General features: G+C 38.6%; 1 protein-coding gene across 1 annotated transcript in view; it reads left to right on the forward strand.

The window, feature by feature from the left end:
• Nucleotides 1–16,886, forward strand: part of LOC114818851 (fibrillin-2-like) — a gene marked incomplete at both ends in the record, with an annotated part of 50,900 nt that overhangs the window by 25,661 nt on the left and 8,353 nt on the right. The window contains 2 exons of the mRNA XM_029086491.1: nt 10,994–11,000; nt 12,002–12,199. Of these exons, the coding sequence (XP_028942324.1) occupies nt 10,994–11,000; nt 12,002–12,199 (205 nt within the window). The remainder of the gene's footprint in view (nt 1–10,993; nt 11,001–12,001; nt 12,200–16,886) is intronic.

Genomic DNA, 16,886 nt, shown 5'->3' on the forward strand with positions numbered 1-16,886 from the left:
CCTCGACCTGATGCCCACGCTCTTTTTAATGCACCCCAGGATACTGTTGGCCTTCCTGGCCACAAGGGCACAGTGCTGGCTCATGGCCAGCCTGCTGTCCACCAGCACACCCAGGTCCTTCTCTACAGAGCTTCTCTCCAGCAGGTCAGCCCCAGCCTGTACTGGTGCATGTGGTTATTCCTCTTCAGGTGAAGGGCTCTGCACTTGCTCTTCTTGACCCTCATCAGGTTCCTTTCCATGCAGCTCTCCAGCCTGTCCAGGTCTCTCTGGATGGCAGCACAGCTTTCTGGTGTGTCAGCCACTCCTCCCAACTTCGTATCATCAGCAAACTTGCTGAGGGTGGATGCTACCCCTATATCCAGGGCATTGATGAAGATGTTAAATAAAACTGGACCAGTACCGACCCCTGGAGAGTTTGAAAAATAAGAAATGGCAAGATTTTTTGTTTGTTTGTTTACTTTTCCCTTAAAGGGCATACTCATTCACTGTAAATCTTATATTTATTTTGATTAATAAAAAAGGAGTTTAATAGAAATGTCTGAATGTTGAGCCAGGAGGATGACTGTAGAGGACACAAAACTCTGTGTGGATCTATGGTTAGGGGTTAGACAGAGGCCAGGTATTTGGAAATATTTTTATTATTCTATTTTCCCCTCGTGTTTTTTGCATGCCATGATATTTTTCACTATGTTCTGGTACCAGCTCCCTGACAAATTCTGTGTTTGAGATCATATTTTACAGAATGAAGGTGCTCTGAGCAGCTGGCAGATCTAGTCTTTGGAATTCCTGACTTTTGAATATTTTTCCCACTTATTTCTGGTGAGGGTGAAATGTGTAGTGTCTATGTCCTTCTTTTGTCATTACTTCATTGTCTTTCCTTGGGGTGCCCTTCATAAAGCTGATAGCATACTGTAGTCATTACTCTGTCTTCTGCTGAGAGATGAGAGTCTTCTGTCTCTACAGATTCCCATGGAGGAACTGAAGCCCAAGAAAATAGACTTTTTGGTTCAGTCCTGCAGTACCAAGTCTGACAGAAATCCCAGAGAAGCTACTGGGAGTTTTGAATAAGTTCAGGTTTAGGACCACTGTTTGCATTTAGTACAGATCTTCTGGTTTTGCTACATAAATGCTGTAGCACCGAACTGGTCTGTAAGAACTAAAAAGGGAAATTGAAAGATAGAGGCTAGAAGATGTTTCTGTTAATCAGCTTGATACAGTCAAAAAGCAAGCTTTGTGTAACTGGTGAAAAGTATGTTGGACTTCAGAAAGAAAATTTTAATGATTTTCCACAGTGAAGTATGACATGGTAATTATGTATCCAAGAAGATGTTTAATTTTAAACTACTGTTCAATATAAAGGAATTAAATATGAAGGTTTAAATTTTTTTAAATTTGATCTACTTTGAATTTTCGACTGTGTCTGTCGTCATAAGTGTTATTTTTGCAATGTCTTAAAAGCTATAGTTAGTCTAATTAAATTATATGGAAAAGCGTAATCCAGGTATTACCGGGGATAGAGTTTGCTGAAGCCAACCAAGAGCACATCGTGTCCCAGCTTGCAAAATACGGGAGTGCTAAAAGTAAGTGGGTTTATTCCAACACTGCTTGAGAGTGTCCAGCACAGAGCCACGAAGATGATTAAGGGAGTGGAGCATTTTCCTTATGAGGAAAGGCTGAGGGAACTGGGTCTCTTTAGCTTGGAGAAGAGGAGACTGAGGGGAGACCTCATTAATGTTTATAAATATGTTAAGGGCAAATGTCAGGAGGATGGAACCAGGCTCTTCTCAGTGATGTCCAATGGTAGGACAAGGGGCAATGGGTGTGAGCTGGAACACAGGAGGATCCATGTAAACATAAAGAAAAACTTTTTCACTGTGAGGGTGACAGAGCACTGGAACAGGCTGCCCAGGGAGGTTGTGGAGTCTCCTTCTCTGGAGACTTTCAAAACCCGCCTGGACGCCTTCCTGTATGATCTCATTTAGGTTCCTGCTCTGGCAGGGGGATTGGACTAGATGATCTTTTGAGGTCCCTTCCAATCCCTGACATTCTGTGATTCTGTGAAGAGATGAATCCTCTGAAATAACTTTTGTCCTGTGTTTTGATTATTAAAAGATACCCAGCTTATACATTGTATAAGCCAAAGAGGTAAATCTGTAAAGCTCTTTTGTTTTCCTGAACAAAAATGAGAGGTCTGAAGAAGAGGAAGCTACGCTTCTCCCCTCCACAGCGAGAACTCTAGTAAATAATAACTGTCTCGGTTTTTAGTTTAGTAGAAATTCAAACAACGTATCAGGATTGTCTGGACAGTCATCTGTTGAAATATTTCTTGGAAGCTAGGTGTGATTTTTTTTTTTTTTTGTAAGAGCAATGTGTGAAACAGTTGTTTTTCTTACTTAACAACATTGCGTTCAGTGTCATGCCTGTGGTTTTAATTGCTTTTATGATCTGCTGAGGCTTCTTGCATGTTTCCTTAATTTACCTAGGAATTGCTTATGAACTATTTTCCCTCCTCTTTTTGTGAGTATGGATGCATTCTGAAGGCCTTCCTAGAAGAGCTACTAAGAAGAATACAGTTAACGGGAGAAACTCCAGAGGTGCAGTCATTCACTTTAATTTCAGCAGAGGCTCCATCGTGTGTTATGGCACCTAACTTTGTTCTGACTCTGGGTTGTGGACAGCTGGGGGCTAACATGGAAACATCATCTCCTTTTATGTCTTCCTTCTTATTTTTGACCTCACAAAGTAGTACACAGATTGTGGAAGATTGAAAAAAACATTAGACCACTTCTCCATCTACCATGAAAGTTAAGTTATATTTAGATGCTTTTAAATTTTGCAACTACAGAAAACTGCACGTTTGCACCTTTAAATTGTCCTGATTGCTGAATGTGGCCCGACATACTATGGTGAGATCAGAGTTTCTGAGGATAATTAAGTATTCACTGTGGACCTGTTCTACAAAACCTTCTCCATGTGGGTAGTTTTAACCTGTATAAAATGCCTCACTTTCATTAGTGGGATTGGTTTCTGGCACAAGTGAAAACACTGAACTCCAGAATGGGGAGGGGTAAGGGTGGTGTGGGTGAGTCTACACTGTGCTCTTTACACTATTCTTCAATACTCTAAAAGTTTGTCACATCTACAGACCTGAATTTTTAAATTTCCTCTTTGCTGATAAGGTTATTCTGTTCCTTTGAGGTTGAAGTGAATAGTACTGATTTACTGGGGCAGGGAACCAAAAACCTGTGGAAGATGTAACTGAAGTTTTCATATTATGGTCCAGAAAAAGTGTAGTTTCTTTTCAGGCATGTAATGAGTTATTGACTTCTTAATTGCTGGGATATGAAGAAATTAAATAATATAACATGCACTTGTCTGGCTTTCCAGAGCCCATGTTTTAATGAGTAATATCTTTTTCCTATGTGAAATCTTGTTTTGTCAATGAAATCTGAATTTATTCAGGTTATAGAGTTTCAACAAGGGTAAGGAGAATCTGTTCTGTCATTGGAAATCACACACACAGCTGTCAGACTGTAACAGAAAATCTTTCTGCACTCCCCTGTTCCACCTAAAAAGCTTGGTAATACAGCGTGCTCTCCCAGTGAGGATTTAAATGGCCTTGGCTTCGCTCTGGTCTTCTGGTATTTGGTGGACTTGAATCTTACCCTTGATTGTAAGGTGAAGAGGATCTCAGTCTTCCCTTGCTTTAAAGTTTTAAGATTTAAAACTTTAAATCTTAAAGTTTTAAGGGGCTCTGGGAATGGGTATTACTTGTGTAGTTCTGAAGGAGCCTAGTTGTGGACCAGAATGCCAGTACACTGGGAATTTCTCTAACTTAACGGAGAAACATAAGAGGAATAGTAGGCTGCGTGGTACACAGAGTTACTTCACTGCTTTGAATTTTGTAGACAGCAAAGTAAAGATGTAAGAAGCAAATATTGGGATAGTAGGCATGAACTGCTGAATCTTGCAAAAAATTATTTTTGCCATTTCTTATCTCCATGTACACTTTGCACAGGGGTAATTCAGCCTGTAACATCTTGTAATAACTGATGATTAACTTTTCGTTGTGTGTCAGCTTGCGTGTTAAGCGTTTGCTCATAGAGGTATTTCATTAGAGTCCAATATCCAAACTCAGCTGAAAAATATATAGTAGCAGGACTTGTGGAAGTATAAGGAAATATATACATTTACAAGAACCTCCGAATAAACCAAAATTGGAGGCCTTGCTGGAACCAAGATTCAGCTATATTCATTTTTCAGCTTTTATTCTACACTTGAAATTTTGTAGCAGTCAGTGTATGATACTGCAGTTACACTGGCAAGTTTCTTCCAATAAGTTTGTAAGTGTATGGAAATACTTTGTTTCTGAAAGCAACTAAATTCTATAGATGACAAAAGCTAAGTATTCGCATATTTCTTTCTTTTCCATGATTCTTTTTTGTGTGTGTATATTTTTCAAAATGTTTTGTGTCTTAAAATATTAGAAGCATTTTCTTCAATGTTCAGAGTGATTACAGAAAATTGCATTTTATTTTAAAAGTATTGTTGATTATCTGGTACTTTGCCGTTGTTTCCCATCTGTCCCAGTTGTGTAAGAAGGAATTATTTTTAATTTTAAAAAAAAAAGTCTTAAGATCTGCAGATAATATGATGCAGTATTAGTATAGTATTATCTGAAGATCTTAAAACTTTTTTTGATATCTGGCATAATATCAATCATATTAAAATAGGTGTGCAAACCCTGGAATGTTGTTTTTGGAAAAGAGCTGCCTTCACTTTTCCAGCAAGAGGAAAATGAAGAATGTGCCTAGAATGGACATGACAGCAGTACTGGTGGAAACTGTCATTTTGCTAAAAGCTACAAAGACCACATAGACTACTGCATAAAACATGCTTTTTTTAATTATTCTTAAATTTTTAATTGCTATGTGTATATTAAGTTGCCTAATCAATCACAGGAGTTTGTATGATGGAAAGTATTGCATTGCAGGAGCTGGTCAGAAGTGGTCATGTGGGACCAGTAGAACAGTAGTAAAAATTCAACCTGAAAATGAAAGCTGTCAGCTGTATAAAGCCGTCATTATATGTTTAACATAAAGGTTGAAAACCTTTTTCAACTAAACTGTTCTTCTTCACTATCACATATCAAAATAAATTTTATAAAAATCGTTTCTTCAAACAGTGACTAAAGAACCTTCTGCGGATTTGTTTCAACTTTGTTATCCACAGTTTAAAAAAATTTAAAAACTTTGGTGTTCATTGTTTACGTTAATCATAAACTTTATTGTGTTACATGCTTAACTAAGGACTTGACAAGTTTTCTCTGGGAAAAAGAAAAAGTTAGAGGGAAGAGGCTCAGACTTTACTATTCAGGCTTCGCATTATGTTAACTTTTCAGTCTAAAGAGCTGTACTGCCCATAGACTATTTCTTCCAAGTGAAATTAATAGCTTTGCCAAGTTGCTTTCATTTTCCAAGAGTCTAGCTCTCATTTTCAGCCAACAGTCTTTTTTCCGTAACTTATTAGATGTCACCTTTGAAAAAAAATGCTTTTTATTTATATCAAGCCTGGATCAGTACAATTCATCTAACTTCTTGTTCACTTTGAAACCTCACTTATGGTGAACCCGCAGTGTTGGCAGCTAAGCATTGCTGCAAAGAGAACAATTTTCCATATTAGGATGTTTAAAATATTGAAGGAAAAACAATTCTAGATAGTCTTTAATAAAACAAACATATGTACCTTTGTAATGTTTAAATATCTTTTTGCATACTGTGACTTACAATCTGCAGATGTTGGGAGTTGAACAAGAAGAATAGTATTTGTATATGTATACATTTCAATTTTGTGGTCTGAACTCAAGTACAACTACCAACCCTTTCATACTCAGATGAAAAGTTAATCAAGGAAAGCCCTGATCTCCCATATTTTTGGAAACACATGACCTGGGCAATGCTGTCATTTATGCAGAATCAGTGGGAGAATGGGGCATGCCTTGCTTTTCCAATCCTCCCACTGTAGGAATCACACATTGTGGGATTTCCCATTGCAGGAAGATGGAGCTTGGTTATACTTTTAGTTAACGAAACATTTAGATTCCACATTGCAAAGGGGAAAATTCAGATACAGTTTCTTTGAAATTTCATTAGTAATCAAGAAGCAGGTGCTGCAAAAAGCAGCAAAAATGTTTCAGGTTGCTGGAGACCTCTTAATCTTAGTGGAAATTATGGGGAAATTTGCCACAGTTTCCTGTCAGAGGTTTAATAAAGTCGTTTGCTTCTCCAGCATGCTTCCTATTGTAGCATCTTCCATGACAATCAATTTAGCTTCAGATCTTTTCCAATCTAGACTTACTCTCTCCACTCTGAAGGTGCCCTGGCACAGAGTCCAGACTCTAGGACTTTCACCCACTTTGCTAATTTTTCTTTTAGAAGAGAATAAAATTCCTGGTAATCCTAACAGCAGGGCCTACTTTCCATCATTTAGATCCCATGTATTAGGTTGTTTATTTAACAATGCTGATGTTTGAAGCGGATTTTTGAGGTATTATTAATAATTATAAGCCGGTTACTATACTTGAGTCGGCAAATAAGGTGGTAGAAGTCAAAATTACGTATTTTCTCATCCCTTCATTAATATTTGCTAAAACTTACTTATGGGAGAAAGGTTCTGTAAAAAGTCCTTATGAAAGGCAAATTTGCTTTGTAAGGAAGTGACACAGATTTATCAAGCATTAGGATTTATTCTTTAGTTGACAGGAGTGGAAGGGCATATCTCAGACCTCCTCCTTTACTCATTCCTCATGTGATTCATACTGATCAACATGCTTAATGTTTTCACTATTTTATATTCCACTTCCATTTTTAGTAATGGAAGTATCAATAATCCAAATAGCTTATAGTTAAAAATATTTACTTCTAGGTGCATTGCTTCCTTGTTTAGTTATGGTTCTGCAGAGTTTTGTTTAAATAAAAATTGTGGGAGAGACTTCACAGTTCCTTCCTCCTAATCTTTTTAGCATTCACAGACATGAAGTACTGGATTTGTGATAACAGGATGCTCCAGCACTGCAGTTTATGTCCTTTTACCCTTCCAGAGCTTTTACAAAGGCTTTGCCCCATGAATAGTACTGTTGGGCTTTATAGAGAAAAAATATTTTGGTATTGGGACCCTTCATTTAAAATTTCAGTCTGCTCTTTCCCATGAAAAGAAACTTCAAATTTTCATATTATTCCAGGTAACTTGCAATGGGCGTTCCAACACACTTAGGTGCTTTTTACTTTTCCTTTTCTTTATGTCTCACTTTTTCTCTTTTTAGTTACATGAGAAGAGGTTTAAATGTTCATGGGTGGGAGTTAACACAGTATGAAACTGGGATAAAATTCAGGTAGAAATTGGATCCTTATATGTCTACTAAAATAATTTAATGTTTTGTCCTGAATTATAACAAATAGTAGCTGCGATGTTAAACATTGTGTTTCACATTTTGAGCTAGTGGGTGTTAGACACCAGGAGGAAACTTAATGTGGCAGACAGATTATCCCATGTCTACTTACAGCAAGTTTTTACACCTTCATCTGAATCATCTGGTTTTGACCAGAGGTACAGGAAGAAATGCATATATATTGGACAGTATCCAACACAAGAATACTTATGTTTCCAATCCCTGTGGCAGGCTCCCTGTCAAATAGCCTTTTTAAAAATACAAGTAGAATTAGAATAGTCTTGTAATTTTAAAAAGGAATTAATGAAAGAGGTCCAAAGAACCATGATAGTTGGATAGTCCAGTTTGTGAATACAGAATGAACACTTCTGTGAAAGAAGGCAAATTGAATTTAGAAGTCCATTATGCTATTTCCAAGGTTGGGGTTTTTTTATGTTGATGCCAAGAAAAAAGTATTTCCTATTAAATTTAATTATATTAACAATTTGCATTGTTGATAAAGGTTGTCATTCTTCAAGTCATGGTGCAAATTGAGTCTAATTTTCTGAAGGTAAAAAAATGCCTAACATGTATGTGCTGAAAATCACTTCCTTTCACCAAAGCAGTTACGCTTTCTAAGCAACAGATGATTTACAACATATGTTCTTTCTGTTAAAATTATTCTGTCAGCAGTGCTTGGAAAGGAGCAAATGAAAAAACACCTAACAATTAGACAATAAAAGCAATATGGAAAAGTTGATTGATTCATAAACTCAGAGTTTTTAAGGTCAGATGAATCATTATAGTGATATAGTCTGACTGACTGTATAAAACAGATTATAGAATCTCACATGGTAATATCTGAATCAAATCCACAGCTTCATTTGAAACTACAAACTATCTTCAGATTGGGAACTAGTTTTAGTATGTTTGCTTCCTGTCAGTAAAAATATACTGTGAGTAGAAACCTTTATGTAAACAGCAGTATGCTACTATTAGCCCAAACATGACTGCCTTCACTTCGTATTGTAAAATCTTACATTTTCCTCTTGGAATAGAAGACCAGCCACTACTACTCAGACTCTCTACCGCTGGTCTTCATTTTGGATAAACTGAATGGATAAAGAATTTTTAAATGGATACATTTGTTATGGATAATATTTTCAATTATAGTAGTATTTTAAAATATTCATATTGCTATAAAGCATGTTTCTGAAATCTTAAATTACTCCTCTGACACTTTGCATAATTTTTGTAGTTTTCCAGCATCCTGATTGAAATGCAGTTGCCAGAGCTGTGGTGCAAAGAACCACTTTTCAATGGATGTACTGGTATCACTTGTTCTTGTATCCAACTCATCCATGTTCTTTTGCAAAAACAATCTTTGTAGTATGGTTATGTTCTGCAATCTTTCTTTCAAACACACCCTCCAAACAGAACTTTTCATTACTGGGATTGTCAGTATACAGATAATAATTTTATGTCTTACAGGAGGGTAATAGAAGTTTAACTTGCAAGTTTAATCTTGTCTGATTGAATTCCAAACTTCTTAATGTGGAAGATTTTTGGCCAAAATATTCCTATAGATCATCAGCCACTAAACAGAAAAATAAGTAATTTGTATTTCTACTCCTACCGTAATTGCTTCTTGTTATCCAAGGATTAGTCCTAGAAAAAAGTGTATGTTAGAGAACAGATGCTGTGAAAATACAAACCTATCCAGCAGAACTACTCCTATTTTCTGAATAGGAAATCCAAAGTGAGCTGGGATGTCAAGATTAATAGTCCTTTGTAAATTTTAGGGATGCATAATAAATCATTATTTTATTTCATTATAGGGGGCATTCCCCCAAGAACAGGATTCCATTCGAATGCATGATCAGCCATCATGCTTACGTTCTCCAAAGGAAGTGGACATTGAGTAGCCTTCCAGGAGTAGATCCGTATGTACCTTGGGTGATGCAGAATACAACTTCAGAAGTAGGACAGGATTTGGTATGCCCATACAAATCTGTGTGGATCCAGAGATCATGCTCCCTTGCACTACTGGAAGTCTTATTTTCTTCTGCTAATGATTATACTTTCTAATGGTACTCTCAGTGTTGCTAGTGTCTCATAAATGGTCTTTTCAGGTTTACCCACACACATCCTTTTGTCTTTTTCAGCTTTATGTTTTTGGAAAGACTCAAGTTTTATTGATCTGACTGCAGCCATCACTTGGGCAAAAATTCTGCAATGTGCAAGTTACAGTCAGACAATCAGCTCTCAATATGTAGAGTAGACCATAGACTCCTAGAATCTGCCTATTATTAGTACTTCAGTCATTAATGAAAAAATAAGTGGACTGTATTTAATAATTTATATTACTCTAATATTAGCAGTGCATGTAACTTAGATGACATTAGAATGAGAGTCTGCTCATTGACCTGTAGTAAATGCTTTTTCCATGCATAGGAAGCTCCTTACTTTCACTGTGTGACATAGAAAATGCTTTTACAGATAATATTAGGCAAAAATTATAATACAACTATTTGCTAAAGAGCGCAACACTGTTTTCCAAGAGTGAAATAATGTTGTAATTGAATTCAGTAGCCAAATTCACATTTGTTTTCACCACAGTCAGGATTTAATTCAATTTCTTTCAGTTCTTAAATTCTGAGCAGTTCCAATTTTCTTCTGATAGCAAGCTGACCATCTCTGATGATTTGCAGGTTAAATGCGGCTTACCACATATTTGCCTCGATCTTTGTGATACCTGAGTAAACTTTATATGAAAGAAGTATTCAGTCATGATATGTGACAGAGTCTTTTCCTTACCCTTTAACTAAAACACAGACAAGATTACAGTGGGTTACTGGAAATTAAATCTTTGATGGTTGGAGTTCATGTTTCAAATATTTGTCATTCTCATATAAGGCTGTAGCTTGATGACATCACTGTCTTCTGCTGTCAGTCATCAGGATCTGTATTTTATGTAAAAAAATTGTCTCTTTCGGATTTGGCAAGAGTCTTGGACGTAATTAAACTGAGATGATTGTAAAGCTGCTTATCTTCCCGTATACTGGATGAAAGATCACTGAAACATTTTTCTAATGGACAGGATTTTCTTTTTATAATGTACATATTTTACTAGAATTACTATCTTTGTGGCTTGATGGACACGGGGGAAGCTCAAAGACATAACTCTGAAGATTATTTTCTAATAAAAATTCAAGAAAGCTTAAAATTCAGTCTTTTTTGAGTATTTAAGATCTTTTAATGTCCTTTTATTGTTAGGCATTTTTGTTGTGGAAACTTACGTGCTTGCTTAACTTTACTGAAAGTGAACAGCCCAGATTAAATTAACTGCCAGTGTGTATAAATAACTGTGTGCAAAAGTCTTTCCCAGACTGATACCTGAATGAACCCTATCAAAAATAGGGAGCAGAACGTTTATTTCTATTTGAGCTAGCTTTTATTTTAGGAGCTTCATGTCTTAGTGCAAAGAAAACTTAATAAGAGGTCTCACTGGGAAGGCCATTTTCTTCTTTTTCCATACACATTAAAGCTCTTTTTTTTATTCTTCAGGGTGAAAGTATCATATTGGAGAAGGTTGTGAGACCAATTGCACACTAATGAAAGTGTGTGGAAGACAGTGTGTGACCCATATATCCGTAGTGGAGTCTGGTTTAAGTAGGAAAAAAAAGGAGAATAGGACGGGATAGGAGGGAGAGCAGCCGTAACCCCACTGTTATCCTTTCTTTGACATGACTGAGTCTGAGTGGAAGCTTTGCATTCTCTTCTTTTTCCCTTTCTTAATGTTTCCATAAGAATATGAAATCTGGCTTCAGGCAACCATCTGGTTTGCATTTGTTCCTAGAGAATTTCGGTTAATTGTTGTTCCCAGTTTGTGTTGCCTCATAAGGTCAAAAAATCTTTCTATTTATACAGGTTGAACCTTAATGAGTTGAGAATTTACAGGAATTTTAAAAGGAGTATATTTTCATATTTTTTGTTTGCTATATTCAGTGTACCCAATATAGCTTGAATGGGTTGTATTGTCTCATTATCTCTGAAAATAAATGGTGTTTTGCCAGTCAGTCCTCTGTAGGCAGCACTATTTTGCTCTAAGCATTCCAGCAGAAATGTTAATGCTGTGATGGTCACTGGCATGGACTTTGATCAGTGTGGAGTGAACAAATAAATGGGTGGCTGCTGCATTAGAAAACCAGTCCTTGTTTGCTTAATCTGTTCTGCTCTTTTGATTGTTTGCTTGTTTGTTTGTTTGTAAAACTCTTTCACTTATTATGGATTTTACTGGATACAGTGTTAATGTACAGATCAGTTTTGGCTCCTCCTGCCTGTTATTAGTTGCATATATCAGAAAGAAATAAATTGAAAAATAAGATAACTTGTGAAAATAATTATCCTCAGTGGAAGTTGTCTTGCTACTTCTGTAAGCAGTAGCATAACTTAAATTTCCAGGTCCTCTTGGAATTTTTCTTAATATAAGTATCTACTGGTTTAAAAGTTGATTCCTTCTGTAGTTACTAGTACATTGTCTTGTATAATACAGTGATCTTTCCTTTTTTCCAGATTACAGAACAGGCCCGTGTTTCACACAAGTTAGCAACCAGATGTGTCAGGGCCAACTAACTGGAATTGTCTGCACAAAAACCCTGTGTTGTGCAACCATTGGGCGTGCATGGGGTCACCCCTGTGAAATGTGCCCTGCTCAGCCTCAGCCGTGCCGTCGTGGCTTCATCCCTAACATTCGCACTGGAGCATGTCAAGGTAAGCCTTCTGGTTTAAATTGTGCATGACTGTTGTGTTGCTGATATGCATGTTGAAAACCTTGCATCCACTTAAAACAAAATCAGTTTTCCTTATGTATGTTCTGTCTCTTAATTTTGATAAAATTCAGATATACTTTGCTGCTTCCAGATTTTAGCTAGTGTATGTATAAGAAAAAAACTCAAGTGCCTGGGAAAAGTGAATGCCAATCAAGGAACCATAAGTCCAGAACATGAAAAGGTCAGAATGTCTATTCAGCACAGCTATCAGATACTGCAGTAGAGCCCCAAACAGGCAACTGGCTTATGTTGCTGCAGCCTGTAGCTAATACATACTTTATTGATTCTACTGAAAAAAATCACTATTTCTTGCTACTGAGTTTTCTTACTGAAATGGTTGGGAGTTATTATATAGACCTTTTTTGTTTTTAAACCCACGATTTAGATAAAGCGTATAGTGAACCTTCTGGATGTTCTGTTTGAATTATTTGTACAGGGCCAGAAAAATGCATGAGTATGGGAGGACTGCAGTCTTCTATGTGTAGATTCATAAAATGTTTGAGAAATGGGCAAGTCTTCTTGCCTTATTCAGTGTATCTTTTAATGAGGTTAAGAGAACTTGCTGCTCCTCCTTCCTGTTCCTACAGCAGTCCACCTGTCCTTAAAGATAGGTATCTCTTCTGCTGTAGCTGCAGGCTACATTTTAGAACAAACTGCATAATACAAGAACAGAGGATACTAGAACTCCCAAAGGAGAATGTATTACTTCTCTGCTACAGACCGCCACGTGTGGTCAGCTTGCAGGCTGTGTTGTCTTAGAACCTTCCCCAGAATCAAGGAAACCAAGTAGGTGGCATGGTCAGACCCTACACCACTATCTACCCCTTGAAGGAATCAGATTCAGAATCCGAGGTCTGTTGTTGTGTTGATGAGTGCACACACTCCACCTTGTCTGAGCAAGAGGGCATCTAGTGACAGTCTGTTTTGTAGTATCATCTTGGCAGTGGCTTGCTTGTATATTGACTAATGTGAAGGATGTTCTGGTGCTGTTGGCCAGACATCCCAGTTGGACGAGGATATCTCAAGTGATAATGTTAGTCTTAATGTTGCTATCTGGAATAAACCAGTCTGCCACCCATCCCGTCATAGATTATACACACTCATTGACGCACATTCATTTCTTCCCAAGTAAGTGTTTCTCGTTTTACCTGATAGTTATGCCCAGTTAAGGCGTGCAACATAGGGCATCCATTTCCTAGGGCAAACCGAATGGTACCCAGGGTGCGGGCAGGTGGTTGATAGGCATTTTCCCAGGTTTCATTTTTCCACCAATTAAAGTTGGGATAGGCATATTCTTCACTACACAGCCATACCATACCTGGGGACGCCTCTACCACCATGGAAGCATTCTTTTCCCATATGAATAATGCTTGATGTATAGTATGAGGTGAGAGAGCCCATTTCTCTTGAGGTGAATTGATAAGTTTGAACTCTTGGACCTTAGAGTAATGCACTGCATGGGCCTGCTTAGTTAGATTTCATTTTCCTCATAAGTGAGTGTACCGGGAAACATCTTGTATTTGAAACCAAGGAACTGGGAAATGATCATGGGAGTTGCTTTTTCACTGCTTCTAAATTGAGCCAATCAATGTCCCACAGAGTACCATTGCATGTTTCACCTGAGTCTGTTGTTTTGGCCAGGGCTATCCACAAGCAGCTTCACCATTCAGTCTTGTGGAGCTGTAGTGCTTGTTCTTGTGGAGCTGTAGTACTTGTTTTGGGTCGGGAACAAAAGCAACTTGAACTCAGTAATGTCTCTTCATCAGGAAAGTGCAACACCACCCAGGCAGTGGGCACACTGGGAGGTTAGTGGCCCACTCCATGCATGTCAACACGTGCATGGGGAGAGATACCCAGGGCTGCCTTTAAGGCAGAGGCAAAAAAAAATTGGGCTTCAGTGTCAATCAAACATCTCACAGGGAATCTATTAGAGCCCAGGTCAATAATGACATGTGGATCCCTTTTGGTGTCCCACGTGAAGAGTTTAAGCTGCCAATCCAGGATACCAAACAGGATATGGGCAGCACTAATTTTCTGCCAGTGGGGTGATAGCACACTGAACCAGCATCTTTATAAAACAGCTTGTTAGACAGGGGTTTGCACCCTTGCCACGCCAGCCAGCTTCACAGGCAGCTTGGACCATGGCCTCTAAAACTGCTAGTGGTTTTTTGTGTATTAATTCTAGTGACAAACCTAGGTCTAAACCTTCCCTCCACAGCCTGGTTCTGACCTCTTTCTCATCTCTTGTCCCACTGGAGGATTTAGCCCAAGGTCCTGCAGGACCTTGTTTGAGGGTTCTGACCTCTTTCAGGGGTTTTGGTTGGGTGATGTAGTCATTGCACCCTATTGTTCTAGCCTTCAGTGTTAGCTGGTTTATGAACCATTCCCAGTTCTTTTGCCCATTTGGCATTTCATGGGCAGTATAAATTAAGATTAATTTAAGGCTGAGTCCCAACCTTTGTGTGAGCAGTCCTAATTTATCCAGGTTTGGGATCAGATAGAATGGTGAGGTTGAAGCTTCCCTGTCATTATTGCATCCCCTTTGATTAACAGACTGTTCAATGGTCAACTGCACTCGTCTGTTAGCCAATTCCTGAGCAGAGTGAGTGTGAATATGCAGTTGTTCTCCTCGCTCTGTGTAGAGACGCCCCCTGCCCAATAGGTGGTTCTGGTGGTCAGGGAACATGGCACGCCCCGACCTGTGCTGAGAGAGATGCCAGCTCCCCAGCCTCCCCCCTGAGCTTGATCAAAAACTACTCGATCACCTCCCATCTCATGAACTTGTTTGACCTACTTGATTGCAGACTCATTAGGCCATTTACCAAGCTCCCAATGTAACTTGGCCAGATCAAGGATGGTAAAGGCGATGGTATTAGCTACATCTGGGCAGGTCTTCTGTCTGTCCCCCCACTTATCTCATGTTTGATAGTGGGGAAGACTCCTTACACAGTGTCATCACCATTGTATGGCCATTCACCTAGCTTGTCATCAGTGTTGTTCCGAATGTCCCCATTCCAGTGCTCAGGATCTTGTATTAAGGCCTGCACTTCAAGGACATCCACAATCCTATCTTGTTTGTCCAAGTTAGCACTAACCAACTGTACTACTTTATCTTCTAATATCTTCTCATTTGTCTGTGTAACTAACAAGGTCTAACTAACTTCTGTAACGTTGGACCTTGCATCGTCTGCTGTATCTCTTGCCTTTGCACCTTCTCTTGAAATCTTTCAATTTAAGCAAGCAGTTCTTCTTGTCTTCCAATTGATTCTTTTCATTACCGTTGGTATGATAGCACACACCCAACATCTTGCAGATGATGCATTTAGCTTTTCATCTTTAATGTTTCTGTGTAGCTTTTCACCAGATCCCACTCAGACCAGTGATCTCAGAAACAAGCATTGGGGTGGGGCTTGGTCTCTTCTCCAGGTAACAAGTGATAGGACAAGAGGAAATGGCCTCAAGTTGCACCCGGGGATATTTAGTTTGGATATTAGGAAAAGTTTATTCACCAAAAGCGTTATCGAGCATTGGAAGAGGCTGCCTAGGGCAGTGGTTGAGTTGCAATCCCTGGATGTATTTAAAAGATGTGTAGATGTGGTGCTTGGGGACGTGGTTTAGAAGTGGACTTGGCAGAGTTAGGTTTATGGTTGGACTCAATGATCTTAATGATCTTTTCCTACCAAAATTATTCTATTCTGTTCTGTTCTGTTCTATTCTTCTGATATTTGAGTTCTGATTGTGATCTGTATAATGAAATAAATTAACAAAGAGAGCAAAATCCTTTTTGATCAATCAATCCCCAGTTAATCTAGGGATAAACAAAGGTTCAGATAATTTTGGGTGACAGATCTTTTTTTGTTTTGGTTTTTTTTCTGATTTTGCAAAGTGTCTGTGTACTGTTCTGTCTCTGTGTATCCGTATGTTACGGCTTCCAGAGTCCGTGTGAGACAGCACAGCCAGGATACTGCAGGAATTGCATGCATAAGCAGATCTCTGTGACAGAGTTAAAATCCTTCTTAGCAAAGTGATAAAGTCGACTAGAATGGTCTGCTCTGAATTTTTATGTAGGTGATTCCCTCTAGTGCTAGAGAACTTTCTGCTTCAATTCCCTGTATACAAAATAACAAAAAGATCACATATAACATATATAATACATATAACAATAAAATAAGTAGCAGGATTTTTTTGTGTGTGCATGTATGTGTTGGCAATGTGATTTATCTTGATTTCAGCAAAGCTTTTGACACTGTCTCCCACAGCATCCTCACAGCTAAAATGAGGAAGTGTGGTCTGGATGATCGAGTAGTGGGGTGGACTGCAGTGTAGGGGAAAGGGATCTGGGAGTCCTGGTGGACAGCAGGATGACCATGAGCCAGCACTGTGCCCTTGTGGCCAGGAAGGCCAACGGCATCCTGGGGTGCATTAGAAGGGGTGTGGTTAGTAGGTCGAGAGAGGTTCTCCTCCCCCTCTACTCTGCCCTGGTGAGGCTGCATCTGGAATATTGTGTCCAGTTCTGGGCCCCACAGTTCAAGAAGGACAGGGAACTGCTTGAGAGAGTCCAGTGCAGAGCCATGAAGATGATTAAGGGAGTGGAGCATCTCCCTTATGAGGAAAGGCTGAGGGAGCTG

Source organism: Antrostomus carolinensis, unplaced genomic scaffold (genome assembly GCF_000700745.2).
Source record: "Antrostomus carolinensis isolate BGI_N321 unplaced genomic scaffold, ASM70074v2 scaffold15698, whole genome shotgun sequence".
Taxonomy (NCBI): Eukaryota; Metazoa; Chordata; class Aves; order Caprimulgiformes; family Caprimulgidae; genus Antrostomus; species Antrostomus carolinensis.